The 17,145-nt window shown below is 33.1% G+C and overlaps 2 protein-coding genes across 3 annotated transcripts; both read left to right on the top strand.

The window, feature by feature from the left end:
- Nucleotides 1–3,923: 3,923 nt before the first annotated feature.
- On the top strand, nt 3,924–6,238 carry LOC124835211 (cytochrome P450 71D9-like). The gene is made up of 2 exons (XM_088092011.1): nt 3,924–4,901; nt 5,537–6,238. Exons 1-2 carry the CDS (start codon nt 4,002–4,004, stop codon nt 6,164–6,166), a joined length of 1,530 nt encoding a protein of 509 aa, XP_087948137.1. The 5' UTR covers nt 3,924–4,001; the 3' UTR covers nt 6,167–6,238.
- A 1,577-nt stretch (nt 6,239–7,815) lies between these two features.
- On the top strand, nt 7,816–12,329 carry LOC124835210 (uncharacterized). Of its 2 annotated transcripts, none has more exons than XM_088115448.1 (2): nt 7,816–8,450; nt 8,859–10,136. In XM_088115448.1, exons 1-2 carry the CDS (start codon nt 7,937–7,939, stop codon nt 9,077–9,079), a joined length of 735 nt encoding a protein of 244 aa, XP_087971574.1. In that variant the 5' UTR covers nt 7,816–7,936; the 3' UTR covers nt 9,080–10,136. The 2 variants fall into 2 exon arrangements, with proteins under 2 accessions (XP_087971574.1, XP_047166069.1); XM_047310113.2 differs by lacking the exon at nt 8,859–10,136 and adding an exon at nt 11,805–12,329 and having other exon boundaries at nt 7,828–8,450.
- The last annotated feature ends 4,816 nt before the right edge of the window (nt 12,330–17,145 follow it).

Raw genomic sequence — 17,145 nt, 5'->3', positions numbered from 1 at the left:
AACTTGGTTGAGTTGACAATTTTGAGTTCTAAAAGTTTAGTCTTTAAATAATTATTTGAATCTGGCAGTAATGTTTTTTTATATTTTAAGAAATTGTTTTGGTTAATAATGTTTTAAAGTAAGGTGGTTGCATAACCAACACGTAACTTATTTTCTTAACGTGATAATGTTGAGTTAAGCATTTGAATGAAACTCAAATAGAATTATATTTATTATATTAAAAAAATATTAATTATATTAAAATATATAATAAAATAACTTATTAATATTTTTCTTGGGACAATGCTCGTATGATTAATTTGATCAAATTGTAGCTATTTTACTGTAAATTAATAATATCTTATGATTCAGTCACATATCAATACATTACAAAATAATTATGTGTTTGCATTGGTTTCGGTTAAGGACCAAATCAAAGTTTATGAAACTGCAAGAAACAAATTATAATGAAAACAACGGCTACGGTACAAAGCTACAAACACCCATCTGCCCACGTAATCCCTTACGTTCCTTTTGGAGTGAAATTTTCATAATGTCCACATGTCATGATTTTGTAGAAATTTCATAATTATATGGTTTAAACAATAAATAAAAAATTAATAATATTTTCATTCATTATTATATTTGTATTGTACACTACTGAGTATTATCCAATTTTAAATCAACCTCACCGACCTCTTTCAATATCACAAGCTACTATTTTTTAAGTTAGCGAAATTTGCATCAGTCTAAGTAAATGATTTAGTGGCTCACTTAAGTCAGTATATAGGTGGAATTTCATACACTAATAATTAGCTTAAAAATAGTATATTTATTGAGATAAATAATTTAATCCATTCGTTATCTAATATAACATCCCAAGAATACAGTGTAAAACCACATAATAGAATGATTACATATAATAATATTACAGCTATCATCGCAATGACAAAGACGAACAAACGAGAATACATGACAAGACAGAAAATAGGGTAACCTTATGTAATTTAATTCATGTATAAACATACATTTCACACGATCAAATACGCAAGATATATTTCATCATACGATTCATTCAAAGCCTAATACTAGACTGATTGCCCGGACGGTATGAAATCTATGTAGCTACGACGTTCGTGCACCCGGGTGATGTAGGAACTGGAATACTCTCATCAGCTGCCACCCGAGGTTAGTCCTATCTGTCCAAAGTAACCCTAAGGACTAGGACCTCCTGTCGTTCCCACACATGACCTACCCTCCTCTACGTGAGGACGAGTACTCACAGAACATCAGGATGAACTGCCAGCTTAGTATGACCACATTCATACTTTACCAATTCCAATATTCAACCATGAGTCATTCCTTCCCGGAACGCTCGTCCATAACTCAACACATTTCATCCGTATCATACTCTCTTCATCTTTCATTATCAATCATCTCAATTTCATCTTTTATTATCAATCATCTCAATTTCATCTTTCATTATCAATCATCTCAATTTCATCTTTCATCTTTGTACGAAAATTATTAAGGACAACAGATACTGAACGTTCCATTCTATCTCAGAACGAGAACAAACACTTGGAATGAGACAGAGAGGTCTCCAATTCCAGAATAGATTAAGACTGACAGGGTTACTATCGGTTTAAGAAAGAAACCGAGTACAACTATATATATCACAAGAACGAACGTTACTTACAAAGTGAGCCAATTAGATGAACTGACTCTTGAGAGCCCCAACCGAATGCTGAAAAGACCATGCCAAGTACTAAGACTCTAGGCCTGAACCAATCGATACAGACACTTCAAGACATTCCAATAATAATACTTAGAAAAATTCACATGAAGAAACCGAATGCTGATAAATACTTAGTTTATTTGAATTTACATCAAGAAATCCGAATGTCAGTCAATGACTGAACACGGTAGAGAGAGAACTCTATTGAAGTTGGACAAACGTTATTTTCCTCAAGATAGATTATAACAGAAACGAGTACGAGCGCTTGGTGTAAGACCGAGCGCTACTTAGTATGAGCACTTGGTGTGAGACCCAGCAATATTCAGTACGAGCGCTTGGTTTAAGACCGAGCACTACTCAGTACGGGCGCTTGGTGTAAGACCGAGCACTACTAAACTTTAGAAGGCTTGATAAATATAATAAGATACCATTTGGAGTAGTGTTTAAGAATAAAAGAAAATATACAAATACATATATGTACAATTAAGTTTGTAATGAGTACCAAGAGCCAACTATGCTTGGCCGAACGCTCATGCACAGTATTTCGAAATGAAGACGCTCGTCCTCAACTAGGATTCTTCCCAAATGAAAGAATCCAATTCTAACCAAGTTCACTAGAAAAAAACTGAACGGTCAAGAACCGTTCAATGACAAACGTGTACTTTCATAGGAAATTTCATACTTTGAAATCATTTATCTCAATTAAATTTCTCAACATATATCTTCATAATTTCATATATTCATATCATAGTCAATTTTCATACTTCATACAACCCATATCATAGAAATTTCATATATTTCATACATCAGAACATAACACAATCATATTTCATTTCCAATCATCAAATCAACGAACGTTCATGCAACACAGAAACATACAAATTAAATTAGATAAGCTTCCCTTACCTCTAAGCGTGAACGAACGCCATAGAGATAGAACGTGGTTTGCCTGAATACAATTCCTTCAATCCTCACACTCAACAATTCTACAAACTAAACCAATAATAGACTAAAATGAATTTAGAACGAGACTATGAACTCATGCAACCAGAACTTGGTTTGCATGTGCTAGAGAACGAACGGCTAAAGACCATAAGAACTTACCAGTTCAGAACCCGAAACCGTTCGGTTCAAGCTGAAGCTCTGGACGCCGGAAAAGCTTCTACGGTGCCTGAATGGTGATCGGAGAAGAGAAAAGGTGAGATTTGGTAGAGAGAAGGGAGAGATTTTTAGAGAGAAGAAGGAGAAATGAAAATTTTCAGAGTTTGAGGAAGAAGGTTGCATGCAGAGAGTGTGACGTGAATTTTCAGAAAAATCAATTTTGCTTCACACTTAAGAACGACCGTCCGCTCATCTGCCGACACTTGCCTTCCACTATCTGATTTTCAGATCCTCGTCGCTTGACACCTAACATCCGTTTATTGAGTGTCGAGTCTCCTTCTTGACACGTGAAATCCACTAAAACGACACGTGCGTGTGTTTTAGTAGTTCTGACATCTAACATATCTTATTAACTTAAGTGTCGACAGATGTCTACATAATACGATCCGAAGAAAAAAATCATAAAATTTGGGAAGTAAGTATGATTTTTGTTTTATTATTCTTAATAACCGTACTATTATTATGTTTATCAAAATAGAAAAAATGGTAAGTAAAAAAAGTGAAAATAAAAATGGATTTTAAAATAAGAAAAATGATGCATATGCATATCTTAGATACCTTAATTGATTATAGAGAAATTCATATTATAAGCGTTGTTTTTTAATTTTTTTGTTTATATATTATAATAATAATGATAAATAATAAGAACATAACATTAAATACATTAAATAATAAGTTATTGATATTAAATACAATTAAAATAAAACATTAATGAAAAAAATAATTAATTTAGATTTCATATTCTATTACTATTATTCTATAAAGTAGTTTATTTTAATATATTATTATTTTAAAATATTTTTTATTTATTTATTAGGGCTTAATATTTAACTCTAATTTATACTTCCATATTATTTTATATAAAATGATTTTAAAAAAAATTATTTTACAAATTATTTTTTAAAATTTATAAAAAATATTTTACTACATCAATCACATTATTACAAATTTTTAACTTATTTTTTCTTAAATTCAAACATTTTTACTCTTTTTTTTTATTTATTCGTCTTCTTTTCCACTCTCCATTCTTATCCAAATAAAGGAGGATATCTGTGTCCACAAATTCTCAGATGAAAATTCTCTAATCAGTTACTGAGTTGGTAGTTTGTTTTCATTCGGAACCATGGAAATTGGTGTCGAAAACATTCCCTCACTTGCAATCTTACCTTTGTTCATCTTCTTGTTCACAGTGTTTGCCATATTCTGGAGAACAAAACCTAAGTCTTCAAACTCCAAGTTACCACCAGGACCACCAAAACTAGCCCTTATAGGAAACTTGCACCAGCTTGGAGCAATGCCTCATCATGGCCTGGCAAAACTTTCACACCACTATGGCCCTCTCATGCACATAAAACTTGGTGCACTTTCCACCGTAGTGGTGTCTTCCCCTGAAATGGCCAAGGAAGTGATGAAGACACATGACATCATTTTTTCAAATAGGCCTTATCTTCTTGCAGCAGATGTTATATCATATGGCTCCAAGGGAATCAGTTTTTCCCCTTATGGCAGTTACTGGAGGCAGATGAGAAAGATCTGCACCTTTGAGCTACTAACTCCAAAGCGTGTTGAATCATTCAAAGCAATTAGAGAAGAGGAAGCATCAAAGCTTGTTAAAGAGGTAGGTTTGAGAGAAGGGTCATCTACGAATGTCAGTAAGATGATCAATTCCTTCTCCTATGGATTGACATCAACTGTAGCTTTTGGAGGTAAATCCAAAGATGAAGAAGCTTTCATAGCTGTTATGAAAGATGTCTTAAAAGTTGTTGCTGGTTTCTCCCTGGCTGACTTGTATCCTATTAAAGTGCTTCCAGTTTTGACTGGATTAAGGTCTAGAGTTGAGAAGTTACATCAAGAAGTCGATAGGATCCTGGAGAAAATTGTGAGAGATCACAGGGTCCCTGGTTCTGAAACAAAGGAAACCAATGAAAAAGGAGAGGATCTTGTTGATGTCCTGCTAAAGCTTCAGAAGCAGAACAACCTTGAGCATCCTCTATCCGACAACGTTATCAAAGCAACCATTTTGGTTAGTATTTGCTGTTACAAATCACATAATTTTCCAAAATAGTGTTGGAAGTCCACGTCCACTAGATAGGATCAAATTATAATATACAAGTAGGGTGAAAATCTCACCTTATAAGTCGGTTTTGTGGGATTGAGTTAGATTTAAAGTCCACTTCTAACATGGTATCAGAGTTATGGTTAGAGCTTATCCTAGCGAGATCTATGTGAACATTCTTGTGCAAATCTTACCTTACAAAACAAGTCGGTTTTGTGAGGTTGAGTTAAGCTTAAAGTCCACTTCTAACGTGCTATCAGAGTCATGGTTGGAGCTTATCCTAGCGAGATATATGTTTGCATTAATCGGTTTTATGAGTTGAATTAGGCTTAAAGTCCACTTCTAAAAGATTCAAATATACATCTTCAAAGGGTAAATATCTCCTCCTGTTGACAGAGCATAAGCAAGATTCATAGCATACTTAGATTTTGATTACAGAGAAAGTTTAAGTAAAATCTACCTATGTTGTTATAACACAAACAAAAATTCAATTCATTTTGCCTTATTATCTTTTCCTGTAAGTTTATCTGAATATAATGTACTAGTTCAGTAGCTTTGCAACAAATAGTAGGAAAATATGCTCAATTTAGCGTTTGTTTCAGGATATCTTCAGTGCTGGAAGTGGTACTTCAGCTAAAACCACAGATTGGGCCATGTCAGAACTTGTGAAAAACCCAAGGGTGATGGAGAAAGCACAATCTGAGATAAGAAGGGTGTTTGGTGAAAAGGGGCATGTAGATGAAGCCAACCTCCATGAACTGAAGTACTTGAAGTCAATAATCAAAGAAACACTGCGACTACACCCTCCTGTTCCATTATTACTTCCAAGAGAGTGCAGTGAGAGATGTGAAATCAATGGGTATGAAATACCAGCTAAAAGCAAGGTTATTGTTAATGCTTGGGCTATTGGAAGGGATCCAAACTATTGGAATGATGGTGAGAATTTTTGTCCAGAAAGGTTCCTCGATTGTTCAGTTGATTACAAAGGTGCAGATTTTCAGTTTATTCCATTTGGTGCTGGAAAGAGGATGTGCCCTGGAAGCACTTTTGGCATTGCTAATGTTGAACTGTTGCTAGCAAATTTACTTTTTCATTTTGATTGGAAGATGCCTGATGGGAATACGCCTGAAGAGCTCGACATGACTGAATCATTTGGCTTGTCTGTTAGAAGAAAACATGATTTGTGTTTGATTCCTTACATGTGCCACTCATTTGCTAATTACAACCATTGAGTGAGGAACAACTTGTCTGTTTCGTAGATCAACCCACCTTTTTAAATAAACAAATTATTAGATATTGATAAATTTCTTTTTTTATCAATTATTCCAAATATTAAGTTTGAAATACTTCTAACTGGAGTTTAAATATATTCAATTGAAGAAAAAAAAAATACAACTCGTCATTTACAGTATATTTATGAAGTTTTTAAGTGTATATTTAAATTTTAGTTGAAACATTTAAGTTAATTTTTGTTAGATATTATATCAACTTGTTTGATATATATTTTTTCAATTAATTAAAAATATAATTCATTTAAAAGTTCTAACTAATTTAAAGTTATATTGAATTTTCTTTCGAAGTCCAGTGTAAATTTAACTTAATTTCTTATAGAAATTCAAACCTACTATAAATCAATTCATTGGAATAAATGATAATTTCATCCTTTTCAGGCCTGTGGCAAATATATCTGGGGTTTTATTATTTTAGTTAAACGACTCTTTTTTGTTTATATTATTTATTTTAATTTAATATTTTATTTTTTATATAAACTTACATGTGTTATTCAAAATGATTATCAAATTTAAAGGGATACTATTTAAATAAAGAAATCAATTTTTGACCATACTCCTTGAAGGTTGAAACTCTTGCTGTTAAGCCTTAGTGAATAATTTGAGTATAGTATTTTTTTTTTTCACTTTAAAGAATAACACTTCTAATGAAACAATTGATTCATATGATAAAAATTGTATAACCTAATTTATTTATGTACAAGTTAATTTGTTTAAAGTTCTATCATTTTCCTTAAAAAATTTGTTATTAAGTTACGTAGAAATGAATTTAATTTATGAATGTTTTTACTGATTTCAAGATATACTCATATTTTTCACATGTTTATATTAGATATTTTATTTTAAAGTCAATGTGTTTTCTTGTATAGTGACCCAAACACTCTTCACCAACTTGATCATGGAAGTCTTTGCTAGAGGAGTTTGTCAAGTAACTTTGAATACTCGATGCTCAAAACTCTCATAGTCATGGTCCTAGCATCACAATGACTCAAATATTTTTCATGCAGCTCTTTCATAATTGGTCAAGATTAACGCATTTGGGGAAGGGAGGGACGTTGAATACCCTTTTTTTTTTTTTTTAAATATTATTTATTAATTATAAATCATTTTAATTAATAAAGAAATTAAAAATTAAAAAAGGTAAAGGTGTGTTGGGGTGCACGACTTCTCGTATTAAAGTCGTCAACCCCTTTACAACTTTAATAATTTTGTTATTTTTTAATAAAAAGAAGACGTTGTAATCAATTACAGTTTTTGGAATACACGATTTAAACATTGATTAAATGAACCGTGTGAAGTCGTAAAAAAAAAACACGACTTCTTCGTTAATATTCAACGACTTTCCTTTGATTCAAAATTTGTCCATTTCCATAATATCCTAAGGCAAATTTATCTGATGTACAAAAAGAAATTATAAATTGATTTATAAACTTCATATTTTAATATTAAATTAAATATTTGTTATTACATTTAATCCAAAGTAATAATCATCACAGTTTTATGCATTGGTAAAATGATTTTATTGGCAAACTAAACTTTTTCTGGATATTTTTCATCATTTATGGAGAAAGTAGATTGCATAATACGACTTAAACCTGTTCGTTTACCTTCAAATTTAATACCATTCCTTTTCTTCTAACTCTTTCAAAAAGTTTTCTCTGTCAGACCTACGTTCCATTTCTTCCAAAAAGTTTGCACCTTTCGCACATCGTCATGGCCCCAAACCCGGAATCCGAAACCGGGTCGGGTCTGAGTAAGCGAAACGGAACGAGCATCTCCGAGTTGATTTCCGAGTTGCGCGACTCGTTCCTGACTAGCGACTTTGACCGAGTCGAGAAGGTGTTATTGGCGCGGGAAGAGAGGCTGGAGGCAGAGCTCGACGAGAAGGAGAGAGAAATTGGGTCCCTCAGAGAAAAAATGGCTATTGAGAGGTTGGGGAGGATAAATGCGGAGTTGGAACTGGAGAAGCTGAGGCAGAAGAAGGTGGTGAGGAGTGATAATGGATTTGGTTTGGATTGTGAGATTGTTGTGAAGAGGGAAAAATGCAATGTTGATGGTGGTGGTGAAGTGGAAGGTGGAAAGGTTGGAGCTTTGGGAAAAAAGGAGAAAAGGGTTGCTGCCTTGGAGAGTGAGAAGGAGAGGAATGTTTGTGAGCAGAAGAAGGAAGTGGTTGGAATCAGTGGCTCTTTGTCTTTGAAGACAAACGAAGGTGGTTTAGGTGCTTCAGGTATGAATATTTTTTTTGTGCCTTTTTTTTCTTCCTAATTTGCCTATGTGATTGCTAGCATTGAATACAGTGAAAATTATAGTTGAATACAGTGAAAGGGTTGAATATAGTCAAAATGTTGAATAGTTAGAAATTTATATATGAGATTTATCTTCTTGAATACAATGAATATAGAATATGTGTTTAACATGGTGTTATATTTATAAAAATAGAAACAGAGACTAGATTCAAAATATAAATAAAAAATAATAATAAATTAATTAAAAATAGAAGATAATATATTTAATATTCTTTCTCAGTGTATATAAATGGTATGTACTAAATTTATTACTAATATAATTCATAAAGACTTAATGAAAATATTTGTTTTTACATTCAAGTGATACCAAATTACTAATGATTTGTAAGACGACAAGAAGATGAAATATCAATTCAAAAGATTCTCCATGAGCAACAAACCATTGAGGAGAGATTATTTGGACGGGTCAAACACAATGGTCACTAAAAGGAAGTCAGAAGAGACGATAGTAGAAGAAGCCATGGATGAACAGGAGAGAGAAACCATAAAAATCCAAGATTCTTCAATCAAGGCACTTGAAAAAGGAATAAGAGCAACATCGATGCTATGAATAGCTGCGTGAGAGGAGACGGGACGTGCGACAATGTACAATGAACCTGAAAGAGGAAAACAAGCAACCTCGACGCACTGAATTGTTATTGGACATGCCACCATGCACGATGGAAAATGGAGCAAATCCACAACAAATCCACAACTTCAAAAGGCGTTGAGAACGTGTAGGAGTTCCGATGAAGGCGTCATTGGTTACATGGTGATAGCCTGGCCGAGACGATCAAAACCATGTGATCGTCGGCCGAAACTAAAACTCCTGTAGTGGCAGATGATGGCGTCTCGGGCATCAGTAGATAGTGTTGTTGTCGACAGCGAAGGGTGTAGTGGCAGAGGCAACAAAATGTTTTTCCTCAAAAGAACCTTAGACTCTAGATATCATGTTAAATATAGTGAAAACTTTATGTGAGATTTATCTCCCTTATGTTGAATATAGTGAAAACTATACGTGAGATTTATCTCCCTTGTGTTGAATATACACATAGGATCCTTTATTTATAATAGAAGATGTTGGAAGTCCCACATCGACTAGAGATAAGGTCAATTCATAGTTTATAAGCGGATGCAAACCTCACCCTACAAGCCGGTTTTGTGGGGTTGAGTTAGGCTTAAAGTCCACTTTTAACATGGTATCAGAGTCATGGTTAGAGTTTGGTAATAATTTTAGGGGTTTATTAATAATTTTGTTTGAATTTTATTTTATTAGTTTGAGTTTGGTAACATTTAGTTTGATTTTGATAGAGATAAAATAGGGATAGGTAGTTTTGATTTTCCATTTATTTAGGTGTAGTGTTATTTTATTTTGTTGATATAAGATAGAGATATATTAAGTAATTGTTTTTATTGTGAGACAGTTAATTTAGTTTTTAGTTTTTATTAGGTTTAAACCCTCGGATCGTTCTCATATTAGTTTGGAAAATATTAGTTTGGGAATCCCAAGTGGGTCATCGTTTTTTCAACTGTCTCAATTGGGTTCATATATTTGCAAATTGTCTCAATTTGTTCCAAATATTTGAAAAATTAAGCCATGTCCGTTAAGTTTTCATATACGGCGTTAAAATGAGATGACGTGGTCCACGCTGATGTAAAAATGTTTTATTATGTGGATTTTTTTTTAAATTAAGAGTTTTTGACATGACGAAATTTATTATGAGAATAAGGTTTGCTCCTTCTCCTTCACGCCTACTGTCTAGGCGAGCTTTGTGATGATGACGAATCTTGTTAATGACAAAGAGTGTGGAATCTTTTTAATGGCAAAGAGCTCAGATGTAGAGAGTGTGAACATGGAGAGCTCAGTCCCAACAATAGATGAAGTGATATCGGTAAAAATGATGCAACAAATATGGAGAAGGCAAAGCTGGAGAATAAATTCGGACGAAAAGATGAAGAGATTCAACGAATAGGGATGCTTCTGGATGATGCTAATGAGATTATGAATAAATAGAGGGTTGAGCTTGAGGAGCTGAAGAAGGCTGTTATTGACAAGGAGGAGGAAACATTCGGTGTTCTTGAACCAGATGAAAACGGTAAAGAGGAAGATAAAGATGTTGAGAAGAACCAGGGTACGAAAAGCTCAGATACTAAGATAGCAAAAAATATGATGAGTAAAATTTCAGACAAAATGAAGAAGTCGGCCGAGATTGTTGAGAAATTATCTAAGGTCATAAGCAAGAAGGTCGAGGTTATTGAGAAGATAGGCAAAACAAAGAACAAATCGTCCAAAGCATTAAAAAAGTCAACCAAGGTAAAAAACAAGAGGGTCATAAGGAAAAAGAAGAATCCAAATCTAGTTGAAAGAAGCAAGCTTGATGCGAGGTGATGCACATGGTTAGCCAAATAAAGGATGCAAAATTTAAGTTTGAGGGAGTTTTGTTGGGATATACTTAAATTTTAGGGATTTTTTAATAATTTTGTTTGAATCCTATTTTATTAGATTGAGTTTGGTAATATTTAGTTTGATTTTGATAGAAATAAAATAGGTATAGGTAGTTTTGATTTTACATTTATTTAGCTGCAATATTATTTTATTTTGTTAATATAAGATAGAGATAAATTAAGTAGTTGTTTTTATTGTGAGTAAGTTATATTTTGTTTTTAGTTTTTATTATTTGTCCTTGGCTCAATATCCTATTTGTAACAAAGGTTGTTAAGGTTTAATGAAAATAACTACAGTGAAGTGAACAGTATTACGTGGGTCACGTTTTTGTAACAGTGATTGTGGTTATTAGAATGTTTGATGAGATAAAAGAGGAAAATAGTTTCAATTTGGTTTTTGAAGTAACGGGGGCATTAAATTCTCTTTGTAACTCTTCTATGGCCATTTGCCATCATCCCTTACTTTACCTAGCTTGGTCAATACTCCAGCTATTGACTGGTTTATCTTCAGTTTATATCTTTAGTGAATTCCGGTCCTACTTGGTGGTCATTTTCGTAATCACCTTATTAGTAGTTCATTCCTCTTGTTCATGGTCATCCTTCCATGGATATGGCCATATGAAATGAGTGTGGAAAAACAAAGATTCATTATTATGTCAGAGGATTGTGCATATTTTATCTTTCAGATGTTCTGCTCGTGGTTTGATTACTGAAGTTGTGTAAAATAAGTTGATCTTCAATTACTCATGGATCCAAATGCTGAACTTTCTATAAATTCTGTAAAATAAGGTGTTTTTTTTGTTGATTAATATACTATTGTGTAGAACTAACATATCTCTCTGTTATGCCAGAATTGGGGAAAATTGAGGATGCTATTATTATAGGAAATGATGAAGATGAAGCAACATTGGACAAGAAGGAGACTGGTAGTGACCATCAAAGTTCAGCAGCAGCAGCATTCCAGAAAAAGACAGGATTGACTTCAAGCATTGGGAATCTGAAAAGGAAATTTGTTTCTTCGCCCAAATTGGATGCGAATGTCTTGAAGGGCTTAGATAGTGATGATTCCTCTTCTAGTTCAAGTTCCAGTTCTAGTTCTTCTAGTCCATTTGATATGGATAGTCTACCTCTTCCAAAGAATAAGAAAACTATAACAGATGCAACAAGTTTTAGATTGAATTCATTACAAAGGTAAAGAGGTAGAACATAGATGTAGGGCAATATAGATCACATAATTGAGGGTGGGAAAAGGGAGAAGTGCGTGCTGATGTTAGGGTTTTTCTTGTGGTATATGTGGGAAATGTTTTAGTAGATAAAGTTCTCATTGGAGTAGTTTGTTTAAAGTTATAAAATTGAATGTTTTGCATGGTGTTGAATGGTGGTAATATAGCAGTATACGGAATAACATGTTCCAGATAATGAATAAGAGGGCGAAAAGTGCTTCGAACAAAAGCAGAATGAATCCCCAATTATACCTACACTGGAAAACCTAACACCACAGTTGGTACAAATTTGGAAAAATGAATTCAATAACAAAATTAACAATGCAAACATGATTCAAATATAGAAATGACAATGCAATGCTTAGAGCATGAATTAAAATGTAGAAACTCAAAATCTTGGTTATTAACTTCACAGCACAAACTTCTCCCAAAACCTAGAAAAACTAAGAACTAAAAATTGTAAGGTTTAATCTTTTTCGACATCCCTATTTGTGTACGAATGTCTCAGATAGGTCCTCGTATTTATTTTTATCTCAATTAGGTCCCTATTTTTGTAAAACTGAGTCAATTGGAACCTTGCCGTTAATTTTAATAGACGGCGTTAAATTTATTAAGTCGTGGCACGCTGACGAAGCAAATTTTAATGACGTGGCACGTGGTCCAGTCCAGTCATGCAATTTTTTAGGTTTTTTTTTTTTTTTTTACTTTTTTGCTTTTGGTTTCTCTCATCTGTTCCATTCTTTGCTCTTCAATTTCTGATTCTCCGACTCCCACATACCTTTCGTATCATCAGTTTCAATCAAATGTTTTCCCTCTCATAACCCAACGGTTCAGCTTTCACGTCCCCAGGACCCTGGTGGTGCAGACGCAGCACAGTATCTTTCTTCTCCACCGCTTCCTCCTCCCTCGCGCGCTTCGCTCCAATCACCACACCGAACAGCTTCGGATTCAACTCCGCCGCTTCCTCACCGGAGATCCGCGAGCGATCTCATCTCCGCCGACTGAGTCCTTACTCATACTTAACTTCAACTGATGGTGGCTGGGTGACAGGATTCAATTGGAGCTGATTAGGTTTTCATCTGGGCGAGTGCTTTTTGGTTGTTTTCACTGCAGCTGTGTTTCAGTGCTTTTGTTGTATTTGGAAGGTTAAAGATGATTCAGAAATTTAATAAAGACACGACAAGGAAAGTAACAGACAAGGATTAGGTATTTTATTAGAGTACAAAAACTCCAAAAAAAAAGCAGATGATGAAGGCAATAGGAAAGAATGCAAAGGGCCGCCAAATACCTATACAAGACAATACATAACAGAGAATGACAATCACTTCATGAGAAAAACCCAAATGATAAACCAAAAACTAAATCTTATGTGCAAGCAAACATTGGGGGCACAGAAAACCCCATTTGTATACAGTCAAGTGTCATTTCTTCATATTTGGTTCACCATGGTATTCTACTTTTCCTACTTCTTTTATCACTCTATTCCATTGAACCAACATCTTGTGCCTCCAGAGTGAAGTTCCTTCCAGGAAAACATTTGGTTGAAACTGATGATACGAAAGGTATGTGGGAGTGGGAGAATCAGAAATTGAAGAGCAGAGAATGGAACAGAGCGCTGAGAGAAACCAAAAGCAAAAAAGTAAAAAAAAAAAAAACCTAAAAAATTGCCTGACTGGACTGGACCACGTGCCACGTCATTAAAATTTGCTTCATCAGCGTGCCACGACTTAATAAATTTAACGCCGTCTATTAAAATTAACGGCAAGGTTCCAATTGACTCAGTTTTACAAAAATAGGGACCTAATTGAGATAAAAATAAATACGATGACCTATCTGAGACATTCGTACACAAATAGGGATGTCGAAAAGGATTAAACCAAATTGTAAAAAGTAAACGAATGGTGTGTTCCAGGTTTTTATAAGCTCCTAGGTAAAACAAGTCTTCAGCTCTTCTAATTCCATGCTGCAACAGGTCATTCCTCTTAAGCAAAAGGTTTAATTGCTTCCTTTGTCCCCAGTTTGGTTGAATTGTGTCAAATTCATCCTCATTTTTAAAAAAGTTTCATTGTCATCCTCACGTGGTGTAAAAGTTTCATTGTCGTCCTCACGTGGTGTAAAAGTGTCAATTGAATCCAAACATAGAAAAAATTTGTGTCAAAGTAGTCATTTTTCCTATATCTCTGTGTCTTCCTTTCATATGTCACTTCTGTGGAGCTATGAAAAGCCTTAAATTGGATAAGGTAAAATGAATATCTGTACTTGATTGTATGAAAGGAAGACACAGATATATAGGAAAAATGACTACTTTGACACAAATTTTTTCTATGTTTGGATTCAATTGACACTTTTACACCACGTGAGGACGACAATGAAACTTTTACACCACGTGAGGATGACAATGAAACTTTTTTAAAAATGAGGATGAATTTGACACAATTTAACCAAACTGGGGACAAAGGAAGCAATTAAACCTAAGCAAAACTATCCAGCCAACTTCCAACCTGTTATAGCAGGTCACCTCCTCTGCCACGTAGATTAACAACTTCCAAGGTCACTTATGCCAAGTGTAACAGCCAGTTGTGAGTCATAATTGACTGGTTGAGCTTCCTTTCTTCATTGGCAACCTACTATCACAGGTTCAGTCAACCTTGTGCAAGCTTCTAGCTCTTCAAACTCTCTCAAGTTCACTGCATCACAATTCATAGCACAAAAATTAGTCAAACTGAAAATTTTGAATTACCATTTAAAACCAAAATAATACTATGCTAGACTACAACTGATGACTCCAGATATATTAGACCAAAAATTACTCTAAAAGTACCTTTTTAACACATTTACAAAAACTAAGAGTTTTACAAGAGAATCTGAAAATAAACTAAAGACAAAGAATAAGAACAAAGAAATACTTTAAAGAAGTCCTCTTAACTATTAAAAATATGCTGAAATCAACCCTTAACAGTTGTAAAAGAATGGAATGTTCATTTTAAAACTATTTAATTATCACTATTCATATTATTTCGGATAATAAATTATGGAAAAAATAATCAGAAATGTATAACTTGAAATGACAAAGATAAAGGACAAAATTGAAACTTTAAAAAAATATGGAGGTGACATGGTGGAGAAAGTAGAAGTCACAGACAAAATTTCATATACTTAACTGATATTTTTTCAATTGTTTATCTACTCAGCTTTATACTTGCAATTACCGATATTAATCACGGATTAATATCTTTGAAGTAAGATATTAATTGTAATTAACACTTATTACTATCCATCTTAATCACGTCCCTTAATTACTTAATTACAATTAACATGGTTTTGATGTTAACAACACAAATATAGTCTTGATTTACAATAATTTTTTAGACTGCACAACTCAATTTAAGAATTCTTTTTTGGGTTAAATATGTTTTTAGTCCCTAAACTATTGGCCGTTTCTGGTTTTCGTCCCTCTTTCAAAGTAAGGTACAATTTGGTCCTCATATTTTTTTCGAGGACTAAAACGAACGTTTCGAAAAGAATGAGGACCAAATTGTACCTTACTTTGAAAGAGGGACGAAAACCAGAAACGACCAATAGTTTAGGGACTAAAAACATATTTAACCCTTCTTTTTTTTATGAAAAATTGACTTTTTAATTGTGCAATGCAAAAACCTTTTTTTTCATGCAAAAAATAATTTTTGAATTATAAAATTTGAAAGCTTTTTTTTTTCATACAACAAATTTAAATTATATACTTCAAAAATAAAAATAAAAAACTTTGAATTGAACAATTCAAGAATCAAAATTGATTTGTAAATGGAAACTTAGAAATGATTTTTGAATTACATAATTTAAAAAGTAGAAAATGGCTTTTAAATTGTACAATGTAAAAATGATTATTTTATAAGAGAAAATTTTCATATTTATAGTAATGCAAAAGAAAAATATAGTGTGCAAAGAAATGTACATTTATCTATTTATTAATTAACTCGTTGGTAAAAAGTTACGAAAAATTTAAAAGTTGCACACAACCATTAAAAAAATATTTAACATTTTGAATTCTTTTAAGAAAATAATAAAAATAGCTTAGCAAATAATATTATATTTAAGAATGACCATATAAATCTTTAGAATACCAACATAATGACTGAAGTTGTGTCAGTGTGACAATAGACAAGGAAGCATAGGGAAAATTATGATCTCCCTTGCAAAGTTTCAATCGAGAAGAATGAAAAGTAGATGAATTCTTACTTCTCATAGGAACACAAGTTTATATACAACATGTGTGCTTAATCACAGGAAGGGTCTAAATATCAAATGCTAAATTTTTTATTCTTCCTTAATAGGATCTAATGAAGGTCGGGAAAACACTGGATAAAGAGAAAAGGAAGGAATGATTTGCAAGATTATTTCTATTTCTTTGGTTTTGATTTGCGAATATGCGTTGATTTACAAAGATATCTTGATTTTATCTATCTCGTTATGTTGTTCGGATTTACAGTGAATTACAACGAAATGTCATATGTGTCTTCAACTATTTATAAAATACCACGATAATATTAATGGTATTCGAGTGTTTGAAGCTGAAGAAGATGAAGAAAAATGATATTTGACTCACGCATATTCGGTTCCAAGAATACCTATATTCGGTTCTAAGCTTGTGAACAAAAACAAAGGAACTCATATTTGGTTCCAATGTTCCTCTATTCAATTCCCCATTATATAGGAAACTCGTATTTGATTCCCAAGTCATGTATTCGATTCCAAGATGTGAATCTCATGCATTAGACTTTTGTTTTTGTATGTTTTTTTAATATATTCATTTCTATCCTTTCAACTCGTAGATACTTTGCCTAGTTTTATCATTTTAAGCATTTTACTTGGTTGAGATGACTTTAATGTTAGTGTAATTAGTTACTCAATTAATGTTCTTTTTTTATCTTGTAGAGCAAGCATATGCTTACTCCTATGCTCATCAATTTTG

The sequence above is a fragment of the Vigna umbellata genome, chromosome 5, assembly GCF_029865625.1.
Source record: "Vigna umbellata cultivar VRB3 chromosome 5, Vumbellata_1.0, whole genome shotgun sequence".
NCBI classification, from domain to species: Eukaryota; Viridiplantae; Streptophyta; class Magnoliopsida; order Fabales; family Fabaceae; genus Vigna; species Vigna umbellata.
Note: the sequence above shows the minus strand (reverse complement) of the source record. Positions and strands in the feature narration are given on the sequence as shown.

Excerpts from the sequence above, each read along its gene's own strand:
- LOC124835211 (XM_088092011.1), top strand. The coding sequence starts at position 4,002 with ATGGAAATTGGTGTCGAAAACATTCCCTCACTTGCAATCTTACCTTTG. Across the intron at positions 4,902-5,536 it reads TTATCAAAGCAACCATTTTG|GATATCTTCAGTGCTGGAAG; the intron begins GTTAGTATTTGC and ends CGTTTGTTTCAG.
- LOC124835210 (XM_047310113.2), top strand. The coding sequence starts at position 7,937 with ATGGCCCCAAACCCGGAATCCGAAACCGGGTCGGGTCTGAGTAAGCGA. Across the intron at positions 8,451-11,804 it reads AGGTGGTTTAGGTGCTTCAG|AATTGGGGAAAATTGAGGAT; the intron begins GTATGAATATTT and ends CTGTTATGCCAG.